The 10,659-nt window shown below is 49.1% G+C and overlaps 3 protein-coding genes across 3 annotated transcripts; 1 reads left to right on the top strand and 2 right to left on the bottom strand.

Moving 5' to 3' along the window:
- Positions 1-722, top strand: AO090005001280 (putative extracellular thaumatin domain protein; the record flags this gene model as incomplete). Its single annotated transcript, XM_023238270.1, has 2 exons — positions 1-501; positions 621-722. 2 exons carry the CDS (start codon positions 1-3, stop codon positions 720-722), a joined length of 603 nt encoding a protein of 200 aa, XP_023089295.1.
- Positions 723-2,171: 1,449 nt separating this feature from the next.
- AO090005001281 (putative ABC efflux transporter) lies at positions 2,172-6,117 on the bottom strand (the record flags this gene model as incomplete). Its single annotated transcript, XM_023238261.1, has 2 exons — positions 2,172-2,823; positions 2,870-6,117. 2 exons carry the CDS (start codon positions 6,115-6,117, stop codon positions 2,172-2,174), a joined length of 3,900 nt encoding a protein of 1,299 aa, XP_023089296.1.
- A 2,161-nt stretch (positions 6,118-8,278) lies between these two features.
- AO090005001282 (Zn(II)2Cys6 transcription factor) lies at positions 8,279-10,402 on the bottom strand (the record flags this gene model as incomplete). The annotated part of the gene is made up of 3 exons (XM_001818170.3): positions 8,279-9,480; positions 9,603-9,691; positions 9,783-10,402. The coding sequence occupies 3 exons, from the start codon at positions 10,400-10,402 to the stop codon at positions 8,279-8,281; spliced, it is 1,911 nt and encodes a 636-aa protein (XP_001818222.1).
- Between the last annotated feature and the right edge of the window lie 257 nt (positions 10,403-10,659).

Genomic DNA, 10,659 nt, shown 5'->3' with positions numbered 1-10,659 from the left:
ATGATGTTCACCAAGACTATCACTTTGGCCGCTCTTGCCAGCCTCGCTGCTGCTCTCCCCACTGCCAACCCTGTCAAGCGCAGCGGCGGTGTCAACATTGTCAACAACCTGGGTGAAACCGTTTACGCGTGGTCTGTTTCTGATAGAGTCAGTAACATGCATACCCTTTCTGCGAACGGTGGCAACTACCAGGAATCCTGGCAAACCAACGACAACGGTGGTGGCATCTCCATCAAGTTGTCCAACACCCAGGAGCAGTCCAACGTGCTCCAGTTCGAGTACACTCAGTCCGGTGACACCATCTACTGGGACATGAGCTGCATCGACCTCAGCGGGGACAACGTCTTCACCAAGTACGGTTTCTCCGTGACTCCCTCCAGCACCTCCGACAACTGTCCCTCTGTCAACTGTGCTGCCGGCGACACTGCCTGCGCCGAGGCTTACCTCAAGCCCAACGATGACCACGCTACTCACGGCTGCCCCATTGACACCTCCTTCAGTGTCAGCATTGGCGTCTAAGCATCTCTTCTCTCTCTCTCTTTCTTTACTTGAGATAAGAAGATGACTTGACTACACTCATTTTGCTACATTGATTGCTATTGCTACTGCTTTTGGCCAAGAGTGAATTGAATCCCTTACGACTGGTAAATATGATTCCCACGACGAATATGGGCAACGGAGTTCGGTACGGTTCCGGGGAAACTGGGAAAGGAAAAAATTGAAAACCTACTTGCTTGATGCAAGATTGTGATACCACTATGACAGAGCTGACTCCTGGAAGGAGTGTTCACTCTCTTTTGGCTTGCTTTTTGCTTTCTGCTTTTCTTCACGACTTCATGTATCTAAGATACAGGGGTGATTTGATATCACGATCACGAATTTCACGTGGAATTCTTATAGAATAGACTTTTGCTTTTAAGAATCTTTTTTACTTTTTACTTCTTTTCCTTGTAATCCTTCCTTTTTTACTCTTTAAAAAAGAGTGATGATTAATAGATAATCAACCAATGACCCTTCGACCCCAACCAGAATAACCAACCAAAGAAGAAATCAAAGCAAGCCACGTAGCAAAGGCAGCCCAACAATCCATGACTCACAGACTCAGACACACCTCCCAGGATACCGGATAATTCTCGGCCACCGACATTCGACTCAATTACCCGTCCACTCTTACTAGTTACTACCTATCCAAGACGCAGGAACACTTGTCCAAATCACATGGGAGCCGCCAATCCTACCGAACTCGTATACCGGGGAACCGGGAAGCGATGCCAGTGGACTACTAAGGGACACTCAGTCAGGCCCTTTTTCGCCTTACGTCGTTCGTTCTCTCAGGGTCCAATCACGATCTTAGGAAATCCAAGGAAATGCCTGGAAAACTAAGACTGGGACTAAGACATTGAACGTGAGGGAATTTTACTGTGCAAGTTTAAGTCAGCCACAGTGGATCGGAGGGGATCCACTGGACCCTAGGGAAGAAAGAAAACTGTTGAAGTGGACAGCAAATCTCAGATCCAAGGCGGTTTTGACTGTGGGCCAATCAGCGTTGATGGGTGATTGTCGATAAACGCAAAGCTTATGTAAGGTACCACTGTTTAATGTGGTTTGATTGGCTGAACTGGTGGGGTAAGTGCGCTGGATGTAAAAGCAGTTGGCATGGTTTGATTGGATGGGGCTTGGGAGATTGTTCTGTGATTGGTTGACTGTTCGTTCATTGGGTTTTGGGGTTTTTTCTCTTCCGCTGCTTTTGAGGTTGTGGTAAGTTTCCAATGGAAACGTCGCAGGTGTTTCAGGCGTTGTTTGAGGAGGAGGGGTTCAGGGACTTTCTTTTTTCACTGTGAGATGGATATGGATTTGCTTCTTTTGAGTGTGTATGCTTTATTCTGGTTGTTTTGCTGGATGTTGTTGTGTTATGCTGCCTTGAGGCCTCGCACAGACGGCAGAGTCTAGACCGTCGTGCATGACGAAGAAAATGGCTCAGTGGCGAGAAGAGGCATTGTGCTTTTTTTTTTTTTTACCCTCGACAGACGGAATACCTTGTACGAGCAGTACCGAAATCTCGTTGTCTCTCATTCGTCCTACAACTACTAAGATCCATCGCTCGGACGTCGACCGACTACTTCCGCAGATTCATTATCATTGGACGGGTGATATCATCTCTACTACTACTGTTATTTCCTTTCCCACCGCATTGCCTTCACCAGCCCGTAAGCGACCACCCGATAAATTATCGTACAAACACCTAAGGCCATTACATTGATCGCCCCGTTCTTGTCGAGGTTGTAGAGTCGGAGCACCTGCTGTCCGTTCTGGATTGGACAGCTTCCATCCGCCAATCGCTGCGCTGCCGTACACACGAACTCCTGGTCCCGCATAGCATAGGGCGCCAGGTTGGCGACGGCATATTTGACGGGCGAGAGGTGGTTAAGCCCTTGGAGAACCTCGTTGACGTTCAAGCTCATAACACCGCCTAAGATGTTCGCGATGGAGAGCAAGATTGACGTCACGTTGACGGCGAACCCAACGTGCGAGAAGAGCGTGCAGAACATGATGCCCAGCGACTCACCGCAGCTGACGATGCAGAAACAGTTGTACGCGGTGATAAGGAACATCGTGGCACTGCGCCCGAGGTTATCCGCGTATGCGGCCAGGACGCCGAAGATGAGGGACGACAGTATCTCGAAGGGCACCTCCAGCGTGGTGTACTGCAGTATGAATGTCTCAGCCGAGTAACAATGGTCGGCCTCCTCGCGGTAGAACACATCGCGTTCGTTGGGGTAGATGGCGATGTTTTGAAGCATTCCTGCCCGGTTTTTTGTTAGTCTATACATGCAAGTTTAAGTAGACCCGTAGGTAAGGGGGTCCCAACGCACCCACAAAGTACAAAGCGCCAAACTCCTGGATGAAGCCCATCCGTGATTGCACCGCGGCGTAATCGTTCTTCAAGGGCGCAAAGAACAATGCCATGATAATTCCAATCCCCACTACCTGCATTGACCGTGCCATGACGAGCGGTGGCTGTCGCCAGAAATTGATCGCTGACCGGCGTAGCACCAAGGGGTATGTGATCCGGAATGGGAGCATCTGTCGCTTCAGGCTGCCCAGTTCGGCGGGAGTAGCGATATGAGATGTTTGCCGTCCGAGATCGAAAGTTTTGTCATCCCAGCTGAGGATGAGCTTCTGGACCCTTTCGCGGGTCACCGCTTCTCGGTCTACTTGTTGTAGGTCCACCGTAATCAGGTCCAGCACGAAGTCGGCTGGGTTGGTTGTCTGCGGACAGTGGTATCCCAATGCCCCAAAGTGTGACAACATCGTTGCGCCGTCGCCCGCATACACCGGATAGCCCCCTCGCGCAAGAAGCAGAACACTGGAGAAATGCTGGAACAAATCCGACCGGGCCTGATGGATGGTCATAACCAGAGTGCGCCCCTCTTCCGCGAGTCCCTTGAGGACTTCAATGATAGACATGGCCGTAAAAGCATCTAGACCTGAAGTGGGCTCATCGAGCAGTAACACTTTCGGGTCGGTCAGGATCTGAATGGCGATCGTGACACGCCTTTTCTCTCCGCCGCTGATTCCTTTGATTAGTTCGCTCCCAATCAGATTGTCGGCACACTCTTTCAACCCCATCTTGAGCAGGACCTCTTCCGCCCGGCGGTTTTTCTCCTCTCGTGACATCCAGAGGGGCAATCTTAGTCCCGCCGCGAATCGAAGACTCTCGCGCACTGTTAGTGACGGCATCAATGCATCGTCATCTTGGGTCACAAACGACGTGACAGACCGGATGACGCTCTCAGACGGAACAGCCCCATTGTATAGCATATCGCCATGGACCCGGTACTGGGTGCTCAAGGAACCATGTAGTCGTCGCGCAACAGAGTTGAGGAGCGACGTCTTCCCGCTGCCCGAGGGGCCCATAATTACGTTCAGGTTACCTGGCCGAAACTCTGCGGTGATGGGCTTGAGTATAGACAGTGTTCGCGATCCTCGTCCGAAGAGTCCCCGTTTTCGTATGTCGAGCGCATATTTGTCTAGTGATATGACTACTTTGCGCGCTTCCTCGGCTGGTCGGACGGCCATCTTCTCCACCCCAGTACTCGTATCTTTATCGGACTTCCGTGCCTGTGCTATATCCATTGCAAAGTGGTTGTACTGTAGAAGAATGCCAGCCAGGAGGTAATGGCCAACGACAAACGCCACTAATACCACTATCGGCCGCCATATCCAATTAGGAGGAAATCCCAGGCTCTCCATGATATACCGACCCGTGTATTGCGTGCACGCAGGGTCATTGGGATCGTCGGAGAAGGGACAATCGTAGAACTGGCCTTCGGGCGGCCCGTTAGGGCCAATAAACTCATTGGCACATAACGCCCCAAAGATATAGAATGTATACGCCACCCACTTTAGCCAACGCACATAGACCGGAATCTGATTTGACTGCACGAAGTAGCCGCACGCGAATGATTGCACTGTAAACGAGAGGTTGCCAACAAGACTAGCTCCAGGGAAGCTCCTGGCAATGCCGATGGAAACAGCCGCAAAAGTTATGGCAATATAATGAGTGAGGATCGTGAGGGCCAGAAAGATAAAGAATTGGCCCACACTCAGACGGTACCCCACCATGAAATAGAAAATTACAGCGAAGATAATCGGAACAGGGAGATCTTCCAAAGGCAGTCTCGCTGCTCGTCTACTCAGTAAGAAAGCCGGGACCCCCACTACACCTTCCGTTCTTTCTCGGTCGAACTGCCGTATGTCGATCGTTAGTCTGTATGTCTCATAAAGGAGAATGAGATATCCGTTTAGACTGCTTGAGGTATAAAGGCTTCCTTGTCGGGAGCGAATCCCCGCTTGGCTCTCGTCCAACTGCAAGAAGATCCAACCGCTGATGACACCCATGCCGACAGCCTCAAGGAGACTGCCCGCGAGACCCATAGGATCGCGAATTGTTGTCTTGAATGTACGAGAGGTGAGGACACGGAACTGCCGACTGAATGATACAGCTCTCGCTATCGGTATGGCTTGTGCCCGCGTGATTGACTTCTCGTCATCTTTTCGGGATCCCAACACTTCCTTCTCGGTCTTCTCTTCAGTTCTCCACGAAGTTTTGAGAAAATCAACTCTCGCGAGTGACGCTGCTTCCAACTCCTCTGTGCGGTTATCAATAGCCGCAAGATCGATCAAAAACTCCGCTGGATTGACGAAAGGAGGAATCACATGGCCATGATTTTCAAAGTAACTCAAAGACCGGCTTGACAGTCCACTATAAAGGACCGACCCCCGCGCTAGGAGAACAACATTATCAAAAAGACTCCAGATCTCTGAGCGAGGAGCGTGGATCGAAATGATGACTGTTCTCCCTTTTTGGGCGAGCCGTTTCAACGTTCGGACAATTTGAAAGGCACTTGTCGCGTCTAGGCCAGTGGTCGGTTCATCGCAGAAGAGTACCGAGGGGTTTGCCAACATCTGCACCCCAATGCTCGTGCGTCTCTTCTCACCTCCACTGCAGCCCTTGTGGATATTGGTGCCTATCCGCGTATCGGCGCATTCTTTCAAGCCTAACTCCATGATGACTTGTTCCACGGTTTGATGGCGCTCCTCCTGTGTAGTGGGCGGCGGGAGCCGTAGATCGGCCGAGTACCGCAGAGTTTCTCGGACCGTCAGTGTGGGAATAAGCACATCTTCCTGCATAACGTAGGCACTGCGAACGCTCTCAATATTGGCATCGCCATTGAACGTCGTGGTCCCTGCGACACTGGCCTTGGTCATGCCCATCCTGCCTGCCATAAGGTTGAGCAATGATGTCTTCCCAGATCCGCTACTACCAATGATCGCCGTCAAACTGCCACTCGGCATGTAGGCGTCGATTCCATCCAGCACGGTTTTACGCGCATCGGTCGTCGTCTTTCCGCGTAGACGGCGCCATATCTGTGACGGGGCAGTTTCCCATATCGGCGGAGAGATATCAACTTCAAGAGATAGATCCTTCACGCGGATATCAACGGGCTGGACTTCGCGAAAGGACAAGTCAAATGCGGCCGCTTGGTCTTGTAAACTTTCAACATTGACGCCATGTTTTGGGTCATCCAGGGGGCAAATGTCCTCGGCAGTCATAGTAACAGTTCGTCTATACGCACCAAGCCACCCCCAACTTTCTCAGTTATACAAACCCTTTGAGTGTCCACATAGAATAAAGAGAGGAAGATAAAAAGAGAAAAGGGGCCAGGCCCTCAGAGCATTATAATAGGTAATGAAGTTGGCCCTACTGTACCCACGCGGGCGGGGCCAAGACCAACGGTCTGGGGAACAGACCATCATCGTTGGTTCATCGTATCAGAGCTAAAAGGAGCATAAACCCCAAAGAGACTAGTCGGAACCTATCGGGAATTATTGACTGGGATGACATTCAGCCTGGTCGCTTTGGTGGTGATGGGACATTTCGCTGTTAGGGTGGTGGGGAACCTTTTGAAATTTTTTTCCCTTGTCTGCCAGAAATGGATGATGCGATAAGCCAGCTGTGCGGAGTAGTAGGTGTGTATATACGGAGGTAGAAGCCATCAATGCATCCCTTATTTGTGTATCAATGGAAGAGAACCATACGGAATTTGCCGAGCCTTTACAGAAGCATCAGTACTCGTGACCGCGAGTCTGATCTCCTATAGTGGAATCATGTGCCCTAGTGCATGGCACGAAGGGACACCAACTGTTGCTGAGTATTAGCTAGATGTTCTTCTAAGGATATATAGTAAGAATTAAGTAATTCTACAATAATATTTTACAGTAAGTGGATGGTAGCAATAATACCTTTGTAGTTTAGTATTTTACTATACAGCTTCACAAGTTGCTCTAATTAGCTATTACACTCAAAAAGCTTTACCATGATATGACCGTCGATTTCCAATGTTAGTATACTGCCTCAGCATCTGGACAATTACTCATGTCGTTTCCTACTAGAATTAGGACTATTAGGGCAAAAAGCGGAGACATCCTCATTTTATTCAAGAAAGAAGATAAGTAGTACAACTCCCACAACCGGGTTAAGATCTAGATCAGACTCTAGATTACAAGGGGCCCACCACTAACTCTTCTGACGCTTCTATATGTTTCCTGTATACATATTTTCTAGTGTCATCATCTCAAGAGCTCATCTTGGCGGTGTTGTATCAGGCTGCTTGCCCAGAATGGCATATCTCTAGACGCTTCCTATGTTCATTCAGCATCCTTGGCTTGACTCGTCCATAAGCAGTATAGATGGGGCTTGAGTGACTGTCTCAGTCTCATAACAACATCCCCTCTATCATTATATAGAGATTATTTGTATCATGCCAAAATGATAGGGTGCAGAGAATTGTAAGAGAAGGACTTAACGCTTGGGGAAAAGAGAGTAAGTTCGATATGCATTGAGAGCAAGTTACGGATGTAGACTCAGAAATAGTTGGAATTCAAATTAAAGATAGAGTGGAGGTAAGAGACGAAAAATTATGATTCCCAGTAGCCTCTGCTAAGTGTCCAAATAGAGATACACGGAGGCAGTCCTTTAGAGGAGCAGCTCACCTAATACATTCTTAGAGTATCTAGTCCATGGTGACATTAGGGGACCTGTCGAGAACCAGCTAAACGGCCTACTTCACACGGTTTGAAACACTATGAGTTCGGTTTGGTAATCCCCAAATTTGTGTACTTTTGCAAAGAAGTAAGGTTTTTCTTCGTAAACCAGCTATCTATACGAATATGTATAGTCATTACTCACTGATAGGTTATAGTGTGTATACAGTTGACGCTTGGCATTAGAAACTGAATAGAAATATTCACTCGTAGTAGCAATCATTATACAAAGAAAGGAAAAGATCATCGACACAACTGGATATATAAAATACAGGCAAAAATAGAAGCTGAAAGTCATCCGGCATTTCCCCTTAGACACCCCACCAATAAAGATCAGAGATACAATATACTGTAGTCCATGTCTGTGTGTGCCATCAATCATGCACTGACGCCATTTCCCTATCCCGTAGCCGTAGAGAAACACGGATTTCGTGCTCTCATCCTGATTTTTGACACCGGGTCCGACCATCCATATCGCCAAAAGAAGCAAGAAAAAAAACACCAAAAGAAAATGCATGCATGGGCCACATAACGCCGTGTGCTCACTTCCTAGATGGATAATGAGCAGTGCAAAACGAGGAAACGGAGATCTCGTTCCAAAAATGTCGATTCAGATAGAAGATATACGCTGCCAATATGCAATAATGCAGATGAGAATGCGTGGGTTGATTCAGGTAATGAGAAAATCCATATCCATATCCTTGATGATTTTCTCCCAATCCCAACTTTCCTCGATGTTGGAGTCCATGACTTCCCACACCTTTTCTACGACTTTGAATGCAGGTTCGATGTTGCGAAGGTTAGAGTAGGATTTGAGTGTTTCGAATCCTTTCTGGATTCGCTCCCGCTGGTGCTGCAAAAACGCCGAGCACCCGAGGAGGAACAACGGCATCAGGACAATGCTGTAAGCGCCAGCGTCCTGTGGGAGCTGATCCAAGTATTCCAGGCCATCATCCACCACTTGACCTATCTTGTCACCTGGTTGCGAGGGGCGAATAGTACGATAGAGGTACACCCAGGTCGACTGCCGATAAAGCTGTGCCAGAGACCAGTTCGCAGTGTTTGGCGGATAGGACGTTTCCCAAAGCCGGATAGCGGAGTCAATCGAGACGGCCTCACTCAATATCTGGTAGTCAACCGCAGGCTCATACCCTTCATTGTGTCGCTGCCTGATCTTGTCTCGCAACCTGGTCACTTCGGAGATGTAGTTGAAGAGCCCATCAAATACCCCTAGAAACATTCCCGCCTGTGCGTGTGGCACAAAGTCGGGTAGTCGAAGGTCGCCATTTAGATGGGCCGGTCGTCGGTCCAGCGAGGTGACCGAGTTGGAAACATCGTGGTATTGAAAGAACTCAACAATGAACTGCCGGAATTTTTCGTTCCTCGGTTTCTGGTGCTTTAGAAGATGCTTTGCGGCATCCATATGCATCCGGTATTCCCCTTTAGTTTCACCTTCACATATCGTGTTCAAACTGAGCGCTATTGTCGACGCAATTATTGGATCCTCAACTAGGAGGTCGGGCTCCTCTCCCGGATTGCTCGGTTTTGAAGAAGCTTTGATAAGGAGGTTGTGCTGCAGATCTTGGATCGCGCAATGGAAATGGTGGTATTTGCGAGCTATAAACTTCGGCTCTGGGTCCAATCCCGACAGGTGTGAGCCGGATAGGCACATAAGCGAATGCATTAGCCCCCGGTGTTGTGTAGCCATGGGAAGGAGGATCTCCTTGAAGGGGTTCGAGTCATCATTGATCAATGTCAAAACGCGACTGAATCCGTAGACAAAGTGGTCCAAGAAGCGCCGATCAGTATCGTCTTCGATTCCGTCGATCAAGAAGGGAAGGGAGCGAGAGACCATAGACTGGGCCCGGGCTGCTATGTGAAGAAACTGATTAGAACGTATGTCGATCGAAGAGGTTACTCTGGCGGTGGTTGTGGAATCAAGGCGAAGGAGACCGGGATGCAGGACAAGAATACTAGGTAAAAAGAGAACTTACCGTCTTCTAGCTTCTGCTTTCCACTCTTCCATACCTCCTTCTTAGGATATCCTTCACAGACAACCGCATTCTTTTGGCAGTTCAGACAACTGAGAGGGGACAAAGAATAGTTAGTCAATTTTCGCACTCGTCACAATCTTGAGGTCCTTTGTGAGAAGACCGGGGAGGGAGGGGATTTACGATGGCTTGGTTTCGTCGCATTTCTTCTTTCGTCTGCGGCAGGTTATGCAACCTGTCTTGGAGCGACCTTTGGTGATTTTGAGCTGGCCTCCAGGAATCGGGAGAGGATGTTTGCGAGGTCGCCCACGTTTCCGTGGAACATTGACGGGAGTAGCCGTGACCTCCGAGTTCGCATTGGCCATCGGGTCCACCCCCAAAGGTTTTATACTCTGCAACTCATCTGCATCGTCCAACTCTTCGATTTTGGGAGTCACATCGTCCATGGAGACATCAGACTCGTGAGATGTAACCATGTTGAAAGTAAATGTGGCGGTTGTTGTGGGAGGGAAAGTCGAGTGGAGCGACTGCGACACGTCGTGGATCTTCACCTCCAGTTCCGGAACAGGTGAGCTGGCAGACGGACCGTCGCCGTCCCAGGATTCGAGAGACTCATTGGAAAGGCCATCGGTACTAATACTGGCACGATGGGAGACCGAAGAGTCGTCTATGAAGGGACAGTCGGCGAGAGCGGGGTTTTCCGAAAAACTGCCCGAGCGGGTGGAGTTGCTTTGATGACGGTGGCTGCTGTCAAGTTCCGTCGGAGTAAACACAAAAGCAGAGCTTTTTTGCATGGACAACATTGACCATACATTCACCTCGGTCTTCGAGGTGTTGGAAAATATCTTTTTTTACTTCTTCTTCTTTTCTTTTTTCCTCTTTACCCCTTTTCAAAGGGAGATGCAGGAAATAAAAGGATGTTATGGGTAGAGTGGTCACCACGAGTGGTTGGTGTTAGTCCGGATGGAGGAAGAGGACCAGAGAAGAGGGGCAGCAACAATCAGATTCCAGTACAGGATCTTACTGTGACTGGGTTTAAGAGGTGATTTTAATTAATCCA

The sequence above is a fragment of the Aspergillus oryzae genome, chromosome 1, assembly GCF_000184455.2.
Source record: "Aspergillus oryzae RIB40 DNA, chromosome 1".
Lineage (NCBI taxonomy): Eukaryota > Fungi > Ascomycota > Eurotiomycetes > Eurotiales > Aspergillaceae > Aspergillus > Aspergillus oryzae.
This window is presented reverse-complemented; position numbering and strand designations above follow the sequence as displayed.